This window comes from Canis lupus, chromosome 2, assembly GCF_048164855.1.
Source record: "Canis lupus baileyi chromosome 2, mCanLup2.hap1, whole genome shotgun sequence".
Taxonomy (NCBI): domain Eukaryota; kingdom Metazoa; phylum Chordata; class Mammalia; order Carnivora; family Canidae; genus Canis; species Canis lupus.
Window position 1 is genome coordinate 35,163,892 of NC_132839.1, and position 17,314 is coordinate 35,181,205.

General features: G+C 41.3%; 1 protein-coding gene across 5 annotated transcripts in view; it reads right to left on the minus strand.

Moving 5' to 3' along the window:
- GABRA5 (gamma-aminobutyric acid type A receptor subunit alpha5) overlaps nucleotides 1-17,314 on the minus strand; it is an 82,539-nt gene that overhangs the window by 59,599 nt on the left and 5,626 nt on the right. For 3 of the 5 annotated variants that reach the window (XM_072795432.1, XM_072795426.1, XM_072795431.1), the window contains 3 exons: nucleotides 6,752-6,873; nucleotides 4,137-4,204; nucleotides 3,801-4,021 (listed from right to left, as the gene is read on the minus strand). In XM_072795432.1, the coding sequence (XP_072651533.1) occupies nucleotides 3,801-4,021; nucleotides 4,137-4,204; nucleotides 6,752-6,873 (411 nt within the window). Of the gene's footprint in view, nucleotides 1-3,800; nucleotides 4,022-4,136; nucleotides 4,205-6,751; nucleotides 6,874-7,922; nucleotides 8,101-10,282; nucleotides 10,417-17,314 lie in introns of those variants that run through there. The other 2 variants (XM_072795436.1, XM_072795439.1) reach the window with 2 other exon arrangements.

Sequence of the window (17,314 nt, forward strand, 5' to 3'; positions counted from 1 at the left end):
TGACCCCCGATGGCCCAACAGTCTGCACTGTAAAATATTTGCCTGGATGTCTCTATTACAGGCCTTTTCCAAGATGGTCTTGGATAGAATGGCAGCAGGTTTTCTGATATAGGTAGAACTGTGTGGTACTAGTACAGTCTGCCTTCTAGTAAGCTCTTTCTTGCCTATCGTGGTTTTCTACACAAGAAACTAAAAGAGACTTGCTCTTCTGCTAGAGGCCCAAAGACCAGGGGAATATGCCCTAAAGTGGTCCTGTGTGTCTTACAAGAGTTTGCACTATTAAAATATGTGGGGAACAGAGAGATGAGAGGAGGACATTGTCTCCCAACTCACATGTTCATAAAGGAAAATGGATCATCAGATTTGACATGCTTCCTGAGAGATGTGCTCATTCTATACTGCATGGGCTTGTCCCCGTGTGGAATTGGGACCCACTGCTACATGATGACAACCACAAGTTCTACCCAGGGGAAAAAACAATTAGCAAGGCTGGTGAGAAGGATGAGTCCTTTGGTCCCTAGATGGACAGATGTGAACCTCTGGGCTCTGCATCTCCTCTCTCCGGCCCTGCAAGGGAAGGCCCGGGAGATGGCTGTGTTGAGGTTCCCTTTGACGTTTCCTGGCCGCCTGTCTAATCTCCAAAGCACAACCTAGGGACAATCTGTAAAATGTATCACTCTGTTTGTTGAAAGATTGTCCTCAACAAATTGTTCGGTAGTCTAGAAGTGTTCTCTCCTTGAGGGTCCAACCAGAAATGTGTGTTGTTCTCTATGGAATTATCCTGAGTAGCTGATGATTTTTATCTTTACATCATATAAGCAGATGACCCATTGGTGGTAGAAAGTTCTTCAGAACAAAAATTGGCAATGGCTTCCAGACAAACACCTAAAAATTTTTGGCAGACATTTTGAGAGCAAATGATAACAATAGCTTATTTTCCCTTGGTGTCTTTAAAATCACCTATTTAAAGAATTCCATCTTAAGAACTGTGTGTATCTTTGAATGCTACTTTAAATGATCTCTGGAGCATGGTGGGATTTTTACATAAATAAACCCCATCTATGTACCATAATCTTTATGGAGTTACTTTTTAGAACTTGGTAACGGCACTTTAGTAGACATTTGTCTCAGTGCATCACATGAATGCTCTTCTACACTTTCATATTTCATCTTTTTCATTACCTCCAAAGTCTGAATAAAAAGTAAAAATAGGGGCTCCTGGCTGGCTCTGTCAGTTAAGAGTTCAACTCTTGGTTTCAGCTCAGGTCACGACCTCAGGGTGGTGAGATCAGGCTCTGTGCTGGGCATGGAGCCTATTTAAGATTCACTCTCCCTCTCCCTCTGCCCCGCCTTGCTCCCACATAAGCACTCTCTCAAAAAAAAAAAAAGTAAAAATACAGTTTTTGTTGGAAAATGTGAATTTTTTAGATTTCTTCCAATGTTTGGTATTATAAGTAGCATAATAGAAATCTCTGTGCATAAAGCTTAGTCTATATTCCTAATTATTTCCTTAAGGACATTACATGGGAATTACCAGATCTAAGTATATCATTGCTTTTGTAAGGCTGGACAGAAGTGCTAAACAGAAAGACTGTTTAACTGTTTAACAATGACAGGGTGCTGGTGCTGAGACATCAATGGCTGTCCAATTAGTCCTATCACTCCGTCTTTGCTAAATCAACAGGTAAAATGCTATCAAATTATAGCTATAGTTCTACCACATTGAAACTCTTAACACTTTCAAGTGGAAGTATGTGCACTTTCCAAATGTGTATGACCAAAAGAGAAAACTCATTATCAACTTTGCAAATCATTAGCAGACTTCCTCTGCATAAACAAGGAAAAAATAACTGCCAACAAGTTACTCTGGTTCTCACCATCTTCCTTCTGGGCATGACATTTGTATGACAAGAATAAGAAAAAAACTAATATATGTCTAGTAATGCTGCATCCTCCAATTTTCTAGTGTGATGGATTAAGCAAGGAAATTGCTTAGAGCTGAATTCAAATTTCTGCTGCCTTTCTCACTACCTGTATGACACTGGGTTGATTACCAAACCTCTCTGAGCCTCATTATTTTTGTTGGTTAATGAAAATGAAATCACATAGTGGCCAGGCTGTCTGAAAACGCAAGAATCCTCTGTTTGTGAAGTTGCCAGGTACATAGACACTCAGTAAGAGGCCCCTCTGCCACCCCTTCCCCTTCTAAACAAGGGGCCTACCTAATGCTGTTCAAGCAATCATGCACCAAGATTAAAGCATCCCACTGTCTTAGGCCTAAATACACTCTTTCAGTGATAGAAATCAGGTGTGAATCAAGGTCAATAGTCTGTGGGGACTAGGGATACTTTTATTTTATGAATAGAAAGAAGGCACACAGCAAGCTCACATGGTGCCCCCACATTAATGGCATCCAATCATTCATGCCAAACAGCACCTTCCAAGACCTGGAACTTTCCATGCCTGCTCTCTGTTTCCAAGGCTGAACAAAGTACCTTTGGATTCACTGCACAGATTCCCTTTTACAAGAATGATGACCAAGGACGAATTTTCAACACTTGAGATATTTTGTAGCCTTTCAGTATACTTCTCTGCATGGAGAAGGTGCTGTCCCAGGGCACTGATGTTCACAACTCATGTTTCCATCCATGGGTAAAATATGTTCAAGATCAACATAGGGAAAAGGAAAGAGTGAGACATGGTAAAATGCTAAGGTGTGTGGGCTCATTTATCAAAATGCTAAGATAGAGGCTCTTTTATCAGAATCCTTACTAGGCTATTGTAAGAAAAATGGAGATCTATTGTCAAACAGGTTTGGGATACAATGTGTCAAAACATTCCTTAGAACTTATGTTAGCGCATGCAGCCTCAGAAGATGACAGCATCAATGTTATTTCCACTATGATTACTTCTTTCAAATATAAAGTTTATTGCGAAGAATTTTAAGTAAGGTGCAGAGAGAAATCCCAATAATGACTGTACAAATACATGTCATTTAAAAAAAAATTAACTTAGCTTTATGGCTTTTTTTTTTCCTGAACGAAAAAAAATTTTTTTCCAAAAATACTTAGGCCCACCATGGAAACTGAAAAGCTATAAAGGAGTCTTTGTCACCAATGTATTGATTTACTTAATTCCAATGAATAATTCAGAATTTTAAAAAATAACTACGGATAATTTTAATTTAGAAATACTAAAATTTAACCTCAGCATTGAAATGTTGTCAAAGCATATGAGAAATGGGCTTTTAAAATTTAAAAGGGGACAGAACTGCAATAAAAAAAGGATACTCCTTTGGGCTTTTTAAATAAAATTTTTTATAAGATAAAATGTCCCTAACTTACATTATCTGGGTCACTATTCCAAAGATGCTCCCTATGTTGAACCAAAAAAAGATATATAGTCATCTTTATTTGGTTGGTATAGATAGCAAACACAAGTACCTACAGAGCTCGGGTAAATAATCTACATGGACATCAGAATGGTCAGGGCCAGAAGGTAAAAACTACCCTAAACACGTGCTCGCACACACGGAGCAAGGTGTGAACCCATGAGGCTGTAGGGCCCCCCGGGCAGGAAGGAGGCGTTGGGCGCCCTGCGCTGTGCTCCAGAGCAGAACAGATGCACCCCCTGCCAGTAGCCCCGCCTCCAGCGCGCACCCCGTCTGTGCAGGGGGATTCCCACCCCCGGGGCTCTGCCCGCCCCCCCAGCCCCACCTCCAGCGCGCACCCTGTCTGCCCAGGGGGGCCCCACCCCACCCCACGCGCGCTGTGCCCTGTTGTCGCACAGGTGCTGCTCACCGCATGGTGTAGAGCAGCGTGCCGTCGTCCTCCAGCCTCAGCAGCTTGTTGGGCGTGGTCATGTTGTGGGCAATGGACTTCTTCCCGTTGTGGAAGAATGTGTCTGGGGTCCAGATTTTGCTGGCAAGAAGATTGTTGAGAGGGAGGCGCTGCATGGGCCCTTTAAACCGAAGCCTTTCATCTTTCCAGCTTTGTCGGAAAAACACATCTATGGTATATTCCTGATGCAAAGGAAGGCAACCAAGTGATAAGTCAGTGGAGAAGGCCCTTGGGGAGTTGGTTCAGAGACCACTGAGAGCAATGGGGGGGCGGTGGCGTGCCTGCCTTGAGACCTACCATCTCGGTGTCGGATACTGGGCCGAAGCTGGTGACGTAGATGTCCGTCCGCACCTGAGTGATTCGCTCTGAAACAAAGACACAGGTTCCTGCCTGGGCACCGGGCACGGAGCTCACAGGGAACCACCCATCACAGCGTACTCATGTCCTTAGTCTAGTAACCAGTTTCACTCTTGGCAATCACAGGGATTTAATAATGTGTTTATTGACAGACACCAAATGAAACCAAGCTGCTCCAAACTAGAGCAGGAAATAAAATGCCCACCGTGCAAGGAAAGGATGTTGGCTCTCACTGTATTTCTTGCCCTATGAGGATCAGTCATGAACAGAGGGGGTCTGGCTTGAGACCTCAGGTGGACTTTAGTTTCCTCCTCCCTAAGCCTGGAACAATACTCCCAACCTCACAATGTGTAATCCGCTCTCCCATAATCAGCAGCTTTTAAAAGGGGCAGGCACTTTTGATGAGGGGATAAGATCTGAAGGAAGGTCTAATCAAACTGCGTGGTCTCTGGGGAAAGGATATGAAAAAGTGTCCATTGTGTAGTTTGGGACAGGACCGCTTAAAAAGTTGCCTCCTGGGTAGCCCAGGTGGCCCAGCAGTTTAGCGCTGCCTTCAGCCCAGGGTGTGATACCGGAGACCCAGGATGGAGTCCACATCAGGCTCCCTGCATGGAGCCTGCTTCTCCCTCTGTCTGTGTCTCTACATCTCTCTGTGTCTGTCATGAGTAAATAAATAAAATCTTAAAAAAAAAAAAAAGTTGTGTCTCACCTTATGTTGCATTTTTAAATTGTTAGAAATTTCCATCATGACAGATTATTATTATATGAATTACAATTATTGAACTCTATAAAGCACTAAAAAGTAGCTAATAATATTGGGGGACAGTATGTGTTTCCTGGGCATCATCCAGGCCCTGGGACCTCCTGTGGTCATGAATGGGGGCCACACTCAGAGTATACTATAGTTCACTATAAATAACACCACACCACTGATAGCATTGCTGAATCACAGCTGGGGTAGGGGGAGATGGGGACTTTTTTTCTCTGGACATCTCATTGTGTGGTAATTATATATGTGCACCGTGTGTATTTATTTGAGTGCAGGTGTTAGGATGATGCTGGGTGCTTTCAGTAACTGTGTCCCACTGAGATGCCAGCCCCAGTAGGCAGCCCCTCTGGCTCTCTGTGGTGGTCTCAGGATCCTGCCCCACAGGAGTGTACCACATGCTGGGTGAATGAGAGAGTACCACATAGCAACCACTCACTGGTCTCTACATGCTTTGATCCTCGTATATGTATTCAGAGGGACAGGGGCTGCTGGATATAGGAGGCCCAGGAGCATAATTCAGAGGGTGGAGTAAGACAATGTCAAGGAGGCTTTTTGGACTTGTCTTGCTAAAAAGGTAGAGAATGTCAATTCATGCTTTAAGTGCAATAATGGAAAAACGTTAAAAATGCAATAATGGAAAAGAACTGCTTTTTCCTTTAAGAATGTAGCTGGCTAGAGTGTCTCTAACTTACCTAATGGAGCAAGTTCAAATGCACCACATCTAAATTGGGGTGCAGTGAGGGGCAGGGAGGAGGGGAAAGAATTAGCATCTCACTTGCCAGGGGATACAAGTTGCTGCCTGTGCCAAGTTTCTGGTACAGTAAATGCCTGCATGTGCTGCTTACCTTGTTACAATCACAGCAATATTCAGAGGTCTGAATGTAAGGTTTCCAAGCTAATTGGCTGTAGGGGATTTTTTGAAATTGAATTATGCAGGAGACAACAGATTCATTCTTTAAAAATGTACTTTGTATATATGGCCACATTTCTAACTTAACAAATGCACAACATAGGGGCACCTGGCTGGCTAAGAACACTGGCACATGTCTGGAAACAGCACAGGAGTCTCACCACAATATTAAGCTGTTCTAATTGTGCCCCGAAAGCACATTTTGCTATCCACTTTTTTTTTTTTTTTTTTATCAATTTCCATGGGGTTAAGGTAAATACAATTAATTATGGTCCCAGTGAAAAAAATTAAACATACAAAAATATAAAGAACAATTGCATGAATTGTGGAAAGAATTTGCACCAATGTAAGAGTAGGAATTTGGTGCCTGGGTGGCTCAGTGGGTGAAGCATCTGCCATCAGCTCAGGTCATGATCCCACGGTCCCGGGACTGAATCCTGCATCGGGCTCCCTGTTCAGCCCAATGTCTGCTTCTCCCCTTACCCTTCTCCCCTGTTCATGATCTCTCTCTCTCTCTCTCTCTCTCTAATAATAAATAAATAAATAAAATCTTGAGAAATAGAGCAGGAAGTTGATTATACATTATTTTTTAGCATAAAGTAAACTTGGCTTTAGTAATACCTAAGAACTGGTTCTTCCCTAAGCAGAATGGATGGATCATCTGAGGAAAAGGGAGTTTGCAGAGAGACCACACCCCCCAGCTTCTTGTACCTGGGAAATGACAATAACAGATGCACAAGACTTTGCAACAACCATCAGTTCAAACTCCTGGCAAGGAAGCTTTTTTACTGACTTGTCCGAATCACAGCAGATGTGAGCTTGAGACTGAGTTTAAGCATAGACCTAGTGGGTTGCAGCTGAGGAGAACCTACTCACCTCCAAGGCCAGGCCGCAGTCTGTTGTCATAGCCATCCAAAAGCCCATCCAAGATCCTGGTAAATATTGTGATGTTGTCATTGGTCTCATCTTTTACTGAACTGGTTGGCATTTGTGCAAAGCTTTTTAACAGAGAAACAAGAATTCAAATTTTCATTAAGTATTTTTTATAAATTCTTCTCAAAATATAGAAACCAGAAATAATGACTTGTCTTGGAGGGAGAACACCTGAAAACAATCTCTGCTACTAAGCTAGGCTATTGTTTTTCATAGATAAGCCCTAATTCTTGAATTTCCAGAGATTGTGCTGGCTCTGGGCTGGTCATCAATCAACCTAATTTCAGGCTTAAATTCCATCCTTCCCTGATTCTGAGGAGCAGTTTATATTAAGATTATAGCCATTTTTTTAAAACATTAGCCATCACACATAGACTAGCAGAGCCCAATCCACTCTTAGGGCATTTCAGAAGTTTTGTTTAAACACAGGAAGCCCAAGTCTTCATATTGTTAATGAATCACCTGCAGTGAGCAGTGGGGTCTGGGGAGGATGTTCAAAAACTATGCATTTTGAAAGATAATTTGAAAAGTATCTTTCAATTTCAGTGCAGCCCTAATTGGGAGTATTTGTGCTGTGATCAGTATGCCAGAATTAGAGCATACAGTGATAGAAACAATCAAGTTTGTGAAATGTCTTTGGGCTTCCATACTCATCAGCACTGCTTATTGCTGGTACATTCAGCTCCAGCCAAAGCACATGACCCAGAGGCCATCATGAATTATAAAGATCAGTCTGAAAACACTGATTAGGGTTTACTCAGTATCACCTCAGATCAGGTACTCAGGAAGCAGAGTATTCTGAATGACCCAGCATGGCAGACTCATAGTAAAGCCCCAAGAAGAGCAAGCTAAGCCTTCAAAGATAAACCAAGAACAGTCCTGGTCTGTCTAATTCAGTGCAGAGATCCAAGCACCAAAAGTTTATGTAGATGACCTGGAGCAGATGGAAATGAGAAACTGCCCTGAGCATATGTGGACAAACTGAGGAAGTTATTCGGGAGGGAAAGAAAGTCTTAAGTCTAGGGGATGGTAATACACCTGAAGAACATGGAGCCCACCACAGGTTTCTACGGCTGCTTTCAAATGTTGCAAAAAGCAAGATGTTTGGAATTACCAAGAACTTGACCAACACATATGGCTCTGCTTCAAGTAGAATTTATGCAGCTGCAATCTGGCTGTGAAGTTAGCGCCCTCGGCACTTGGGAGAAGAAGAGGAGATCCCTGGAACTTCCCTGAAGTGCCTGCTACGGTGCCCCAGCTCTACTTATGGCAATTTCTTTTCCATAAATTGTCTGAAATGAGAGTGAGACCTACCATCAGCAGTTGGATGCTGAGGGCAGAACCGATGTATGCCTGCCCCACCTACTTCCTGAAACTCGGCCATTTGTATTGATCGCATCTAAACAGATCAATTCTTTACTGCTCTAAAGCTATTTCCTTTTGAATGAGAGTACAAAGTTCTTTTGATCTAATTCTCACATCATCATTAAGCATGTAGCTGAAACTCTAACGAGCTAAAGAGTCCTGTTTGTATGCAGCCCACAGACACCACTTTTTTATTCCTTGACTTAGTGTTTAAAAATATTAAATTCCCTTTTTTCTGACATCCACTGAAGTTTCACACTTTAGAATGATGAAGTACTCAGCCTCACAGACCTAATACCAGGACAAAAGACTTTATGCTGTCCTCTGGGTTTATGAGAAAAAGAAACTGTGACATTTTCTACTTGCCCAGTGGAGTAAACTGCTCAAACTTAGTCGGGCCTCACTGTCGACTGCTTATGGTGTTCATAACCTTATCAGTAGGTTTGGTTTTTCAATTCTAGGCTATGCCCAGTTGGGGGGTAGGGGTCTTTGCTGGCTGTTTGACTTAGAATAGAGGGGAGAGCATGTACCCTAGTAGAAAAAGCGTATCACTTTCTTGTATAGTCTAAAAAGACAAACTTCCAGAAACAGAGTAGAATGGCAGTTATCAGCAGCTAGGGATGGGAATTCTGGGGATGTTCTTTGAAGGGTACAAACTTGCAACTAGAAGATAAATAAGTTCTGGAGATCTAACGTGCAGTATAGAGATTATAGTCAATAGTACTGTATTAAAAATTTCAAAATTGCTAAAAATTCAAGCCTTTTTTTTAAGATTTTATTTATTTATTCATGAGAGACACACACAGAGAGAGAGAGAGGCAGAGACGCAGGCAGAGGGAGAAGCAGGCAGAGAGAACAGCAGGCTCCATGCAGGGAGCCTGACATGGGACTTGATCCTGGGTCTCCAGGAAAATGCCCTGGGCTGAAGGCAGGCATTAAACTGCTGAGCCACCTGGGCTGCCCAAAAATTCAACTCTTAAATGTCACCACAAAAAATGTTGTCTCCACAAATGACATGATGGAGGTGTTAGCTAAGACTACAGGGGTAATCATATTGCAATATATAAATGTATCATATCAATACATTATACTATTTCGAAAATGTTTAATTAAAAAATAGTATCACTATGAATAAGAAAAAAATAAAAGGCAAAAACATACCAATGTTTCAAGTATATTTTCCTAAGCTATTTATTATCTGTTATAAAACGTTCTTAAATTACATTTGATCCAAACAGGCTTGGCTGTTGGAAGACAAACCTTGACTACATAACTGACCTCTCAAGATGTTCCAGACACTGTGTACTTGTTGGGGTCATCTTCATGACCACTGCTTCCCTTGGCCCTCTGGTGCTCTACTTCACCACAGTTTAAACAAATGCCATCCTATCTGGCTCTGAATCCTATTTCACAAAATCAAAATAATTGCCAATAGCAATGCAATAGGATGCAATGCTAAAGAATTCCAAATCTCACCTTCTATTTATTGACCAAATTTTTTTTTAAAGGGAGGGGATATATTTATACCCCTTCACACATCATTTCACTTTCTTTGGAGGAATTTCAGTATCTGTCCTGTTCTGCCATAAGTGCGTCTTATAGTTATTTGTGGGCTTATTCACAATAGAGGTCATGGCTGGAGATTTGCTGTGACTTCTCTGTATTTACTGAAGTTAGGACCTAGGAGGTAAGGAAATAAATTCTAAAAGAATCTCTGGGGGATCCCTGGGTGGCGCAGCGGTTTGGCGCCTGCCTTTGGCCCGAAGCGCAATCCTGGAGACCCGGGATCGAATCCCACATCGGGCTTCCTGCATGGAGCCTGCTTCTCCCTCTGCCTATGTCTCTGCCTCTCTCTCTCTCTGTGACTATCATGAATAAATAAAAATTTGAAAAAAAAAAAAGAATCTCTGAAAATGCTTGTCAGGGCAGGAGTTGCAGTTTCCTCTCAGGAACAACTGGGAGGCCTTCTGGGGCCAAAAAAATGGTTTGCAGCATGTTTATGAAAAGCAACATTTCCAAAGCCATGAATAGGAAGGCCCTTCCCTTCTCACAGAATGCATGTGATATGCCTGCACACAGGAGAATCTCACAGATGTTTGGCAAACTTACTTGTGCCTCTCTCAAGGTGCATAATCTTTAAGGACTGTTTCTAAGGTACAGAGTAACTTTAGCTTGTTTTGTTCCACTTTGGTTAGTTGAAACTACTCGAAAAACAAAACAATACAAAAACTCTAGGCTATGCCATCAGTGAGCAATAATGCAGTTATATCTATGAGGCCTCCAGGTGGAAATAGAAGATGCCCTCATCTCTTTGAAGACTCATTCCATTTAGGTTCAGAAGGCAAGCTCGAGCTTGCCAGCATTCCAATTCAGTTTTTCTTAACTGTATTGACTATAACCAAGAAGCTCTGCTGATCCTTAGGTCAACTGTGAGTACACAATTGCTTCAAGGATAAACTAAAGGCTCAGCTCTCTGGGGGAGTGGATTTTTTGAGCTGGGGCCAGTTCCCCATTATTACAACAGTCTTGGACATATCAGAAACACTTGAAAAATTTGGTGGCTGACCCTTCAGCATTAGGATTAATTAACTTGGTTCTCTTAAAATATGAACCATTACATTTTGTCCATGCAAATAGTTCCAACATTGCCACATTACTGATGTTCCAGAAAGGGAATCATAAGGGAAATGTAGAACCGACCATCCATATTAAAACATCCTTAGATTTCCTTGCTCAAATGTCGGTCCATACAAAAGACACAAGGACTTGATAACTAAACTTAAACTCTTACAATGATTTTTTAAGCTTGAAAACTAAGGAAATTAGGCCACTGAGCCCTATATTCTAACCTGAAAATTGTTGTGCAATGGGCAGGGACATGGATGGACATGGAGAGGTATGGAAGGGCTTCTCAAAAAGCTATGCAATGTTACTTCATCAGATTTGAAGTTCTGGGCCATTCAGGGACTTCTGATGAGGTGGAGAGGGGGAATGAGAAGCTCAAGAAATTTGGTCCACTAATGGATTTAATGAAGTGTTTAAGAAAAATAAATATGAGAATCTTTGGAAACAGGAAACTCTTGCAATTATGTAAATTTCCCACCCTTTCCTGTTGTCTTACATCTGGCTTCTTCAAGGCATTTGATTCTGGACTCCTGCATTAACTTCTTTCTGATTTCTAGGCCCTAGAGATTTAACTTTAATTGATCCAGGAGAAAAAGGCACCAGTATTATTTTAAGATCCCCAGTGATCCTCATGTGCAGCCATGGTGGCTCGAGGCCTATCTAGATTGGAAATGGAAAGGCTGCTCTGTGAGCCAACTGCCAGAGTGACTCTAAATGACCCCAGGGAGCGTCTCTCCTCCACTGTCTTCAAGAGGGTATATGTTTGGGCTCAGTGCATATTCCAACAGCTCGGTTCAACAAATGCATTTTGGATATGAACCCCTTATATATCTGGTATTTTGGTGAGTACTGAGTATGTGAAGAGAACAAAGATAGTATCCCTAACCTGTAGGACACAGCTGTGTCCTAAAAGAATCAGTCATAATCACAGAGTATTTCAATAGACTATGGTAAATGTATCTATGTGATACACAAGACATTCTAAGAAACCAAAGGAAAGATATGGAGCTCTGTCCAGGGCTAATGGAAAAGAATTGACCTGAGCTTTCAAGCATGGGGATCCAGTCTCAAGCCAAAGAAAGGGATGATGAAGGGGTTGTGATCAGTGGCCTCAGGAAAGGAAACAGTGATGTTTGCAGAGAGTAAGAAAGTAAAGTAATGCATGTCAGTGAGAAATAGCACACATCAAACCATAAAGGACTTCACATGCCATGCTGCACTCCTAGGGTCCATGCTGAAGGTAGTGGGAGCTTCAAAGGATTTAAATAGAGGGCACTTTCTTTCCTTAGGGCCTTTGGGCATTTTGTGGATGATGGGCTTGGCAGGAGCAAGGCTAGAGGCCAGTTACTCAGGCCGTGGCAGGGGTGATAGAGGTGGAGGTGGATGGGGCCATCTACAAGGTATTTGAAGGGGGGGATGAAGGAGGGAGTCTGAGTATGGCAGGATAGGGAATCCCAACCAAGCCATCCTTCAAATTAACCAGTTACCACACAGAGTTAACCCTGCAGCAGAATCCATGCATTACTCTGAAAGGGGAGTTGTGTTATTAGTTCAATCTCGGAGTAAGTTTCTTTTTGAGGAACTGTAAAGGATTTTATTCCAACATACCTTTATCTATTTATCTATCAGTATTATAATTTCTAACAATGATAATTATAGTAATAACAATATGCTGCAGATTCCAGCTTTAAAGGTACTTCATTTTACCAGGTGATGCTTGATGGCGTCTTATTTTGGCATTTAAAAAAGAGTACAAGTTCAGCAGTTATGTCATCATTCCTGGGGTTCAGAAAAATCTGTTGAGTATTGTACCACAAATGTTGCTACTGAAGGCAGGGAGTGACACATTTCTTCATGATGTTATCTCTGCTTACGTTGACAGCCATTTTTGATTTACATAAAATGAGATCAATAATGGCAATGAACTTACTTTGGGAACTGAACTAGACTGCTTTTAAGTGGCAGTTGCTCTGTCTTCTTAAGTTGCATTTCTTTCTGCATTCTTTCCCCAGTATTCAATTACTTCTGAGAAATAGATCTTCAGTTTATTTGCTTGTCACTCAGCTCATTAAATAAGTATCTCTAGGTGGCACCATTTTGTGATGTTTCCTGAAATTTCCATTGCACACCACTTTATTCATTTAAAAAACTACGTAAAAGAGGGGGAGAATCTCTGGGTGGCTCAGCGGTTTAGTGCCTGCCTTTGGCCCAGGGCCTGATCCTGGAGTCCCAGGATTGAGTCCCGCGTTGGGCTCCCTGCATGGAGCCTGCTTCTCCCTCTGCCTGTGTCTCTGCCTCTCTCTCTCTCTCTCTCTCTGTGTTTGTGTGTCTCTCAGGAATATATAAATAAAATCTTAAAAAAAATAAAAAACTATGTAAAAGAAAAGTACAAACATGGTGAACACTAGCTAGGTAATGAAAGACAAAATCTCAAGTTTCCAAATAAGAGTTCTTCCCTTTTATGGGGGAAACATGGACTTGAAATGTGTCTCATGTGGACAAAGTCATGGCCATGAAATAGCATGACAGAACTCTTAGCTTGCTCCCACTGCTGTGGCCTCACTGCCCAGTCCTGCCTGTCAGCTCCCTACACAGTGCTCAGCCTACCCCTGGTGCATCTTTCATGTAGCCTCTACTCTTGTCTCTATCACTGCAGCCCAGCTCAGAATCCTATAGCCTACAAGGTAAAACACAGGCCTCCCTTCTCACAGGCCACACTCCCTTCAACTAACAACAATACCCACTTCCCTAGACTCTCCCCAACCACACTGGATACCCCATATGTGTGACTATGCTGCACACAAAACATCCTGGTGTTTATCACACACATTTTTCCCTCCCTCCCTAATCATTCCCATCAGTAATTACATCTGCAATAACATAAGGTCTTTAAGACATTTCTCATTCACCTTATTTTCCCTTCTAGTTATCATTCCATTCTTTGCCACTTTTCTCAAAACCTACTGAAGAGTTGTCTACACTAGAAATCTCAGCTGCCTCTCTTCTCTTCTCTTGGACCCACTCCAGTCTGGTTTTCATTGCCTGCATCCTAATGAAGCCTCACTTCTGGAGGCTACTGCCAAGTCCAACGATTGAGTCTCAGTCTTCACCTGACCACATCTCCCTTCTTACAACACTTCCTCCACCTGGCCTCAGGATGCTATCCTCTTTGTTCTTCCTATCTTCACTGGCCTCCTCCTCTTGCTTGCCCTCACCTTCTTGCCTTCCTAAACTTAGAGCACAGTTGAAGACCTTTATTTGATTTACACTCAATCTCTAATGGGACTCATCCAATCTAATGGCTTTAAGTATCTCCCATAGATGAAAGACTTGAAATTCATGTTTCCAGGCCCCATCTTTTTCTGACCTCTGGATCTCTACGTCCAACAGCCTGTCTGGACACGTGGATATCTAACCAGGCTTAATAGGTCCATAACTGCACTCAAGATTTTTGCTAAAACTTTTTCTCCCACTGTCTTCTGCAGCTTAATAATAGGCAACTGAACCCATCATGTTTTCAGGTCAAATACCTGGTGGCAGGGATTCTACTTCACTCCTACTTAAACCCAGTCAAAGACCCTCTTTGACCTACAAAATAATAACCAACTGTTCTTCCTGTACTATTTAGCATGGTCTACAAGGACTTTCATGATCTGACCCCTCTCCCCTCCCCACTGACTCTCTGATTATGCCTCCTACCAATCTTCCCCTTCCTTACACTGGTCTTGTGGTCCCTACCATGCCAAGCATGCCAGTGCATTCGCTGCTCCTCTCATCTTTAAACTTTCTCCACACATTATGCTCATGTCCTTACTTCCCTCAGATGTTTGCTAAGGCATCTGACCCCAGCACATTCACTTTCTCTTACTCTGAAGGATTCCTCATAGTAATTGTGATCCAACTGACATGTATTTGTTCATTGCACACGAGAATGCACCTTCCTTAAAGGCAGGCTCTACTCTGCCCACCGCAGGATCTCAGCATGAAGAACAGTACCCAGCACATAGGAAATACACACTGATACAGCAGCAGGGCAATGTCCTCTTGTGATGCTCACCCCCTAATCCCAGTCTGTAACTGTCCATGTGCTACTTTACATGGCCAGGGAGACAATACAGACATGATTAACATTATCGATTTTGCCGTGCTCTGGCCCGGGCCCAGCACCATGCTTGCCTTGTAGGTCTAGTAAATCTTGGGTGCCTCCTGATCAGAACTATCCAAAAAGATAGCTAGCCTGCACTTAGCACCCTCTCCTACCTGGTCTTGTTTCAACATTTAGCATACATTCAGCAATGTATCCTTCACATCAGCCCTGTAACATGGGATCCATTATTAACTCCTCTTTGAGATTAGGAAACTGAGTTGTAGGGGGGTTTAAAAATTCTTCTGCAGTCACACAAGTGTGCAGCAACAGAGATCAGAGCAGCCTGACTACTCTCCATCATAACGGTACCCATCGTTATCCCTATACATTTGATAGGGGTCCTAACACAGGAACCAATTTGATTGTATAGTGATGGACACATTTTTTTGTTTGTTAAAATTGAAAATGATCTGATCCTAGATTTAATTTATTGTTAGGTTTGCTTTTTTGATTTTGAAATGAATTATTAAACAAATACAAATAAAATAGAGTTTTCAATGAACTGCTAAAGCCTGTTTCCTAGCATATCTTTCTTTTTCTCATATGATTGCTTCTCTATAATATTTTATTTCATAAGACATATTTTGTGTTTGATTTTATTCGAGCAGTGGTAGACACACTATCTTTAGAATGGTGTTATTTGAGTTCTGGATTAGGACATTCTTTTGTTTTCAGCATATAGCTTTCCACCCCCATTCTTTCCCTTTTGACTGCACCTTACATATCAGGACATTCTGGAGAAGGTCCTACAATGGAAAGCACTGGCCCAGGGCCTAATGCTGGTTCTGCCACTTTCCCATGAAACTTAGACACATTTCCCTATGCCCTTCAGCCTGAACCTTTTGCATCCATAAAAGGAGCCTTTTGTAGTAGAAAATTAAATAGTACAGGTTTTGAAACTGCCTTCTAGAAATGAAGGAGATATACCCATATAAACACTGATAATTACTGTTACTACTAACAGAGTTCTATGATAAGATTTCTTCTTACTTTCGGTTCTAATATTTTCCTCTAAAATTTCACACCAATTGAAATATGCATGTTATGCAATTGTACTTTTGTAAAAATCCAAAAGCCCACATTCTCCTTCTCCCCTTGAAACAAGTCATTGACTCATCTTGGAGCTGATCGCCTGACCAGGTGAGCTGGGTCAGCACTGGCCGACTGTCCTTCTAAGCAGTGCTTAGCTCACTGCCTGTTGGCACGACAAACATGCTAAAAGTTTCCTCTCTAAAGCATATAATATGGAAGTATTTTCTTTTGGTACCTTAAAAAAAAGGTTGGGCTTTACTGTGTAGCAAGGTCCTAGCCACCTAAAACTTTTGCTATCTGCGAGAATTACCTATTTGATCTCTGGCCAATCCTGAAGCCTCCACTTAGATGTTCTCCACAATTTTATAATTGTTACAATTATAAAATTTGAATAAAATATATAATTTGTCCTGGGCCTCATGAAGCTGCAGCTATAATGCAGGAAGAACTTGCCATCTGGGGATTCACAAGAGAGAACTTGCCATTTAAAAAGACATTGTGAGTACTTGAATGATTCAGAGAGAACATACTTTCTGCTCTAGTTCAAAGAAAAGAACTGTCCTTGAGAATGTGTATGAAAAAGCTCTCTTCACAAAACCAAAGGTCCAGGTTAATCATACTCATATAGACAGATAAAGAATAACCTTAGGTAAAGTTATTCTTTATCTGTCTCTGTTCATAAGTTACTTCTACAAGAACCTGGTTTTAATTGCTAATTATAAAACATTGTTTTCTAAAGTATATTTGAATTATAGCTCCCATGTAATAAAATTCTAATGCAGTTTTTCTTTCCAATAGATAAACCCCTAAAATATATTTAACACTAATAAATGAATGGAAACGGATTTTATCTTATTCTTAAGTTGATAGTCCTCAAATTTACCTTAAAAGTTATTATTGGTCAATCAAGTCCGATAAAGTGTGATTTTTCAAATGACAATAAATTAATTCCAGTTTAAATTTAATATTATGTATTTTGACATTACATTGATTCAAATACTGTTGCACTAACTTTTCTACACCATGTACTTCTTATTACTGGTATTGTTAAAATAATTATGCCTCAAATAACACCACGTCATGAATGTGACATAGCATAAGGCTGACAGTCAAATAAGGCCTCTGTTCCATTATATGTTTGACTCATGCTCTGTTATATAACTTAAAACTAATAAAAGAATTACAAAAACTATTGAAAATGAGTTGCTGGTGGCTGATCAAATTGAGAGAAGCTAAAGAAACAATACTCATATATTTTCAAAGTGACTTCACACTAAGTATATAATCACTACACATATCGTATTTATCACATTTATAAATTTTCTGATTGCCAAAAC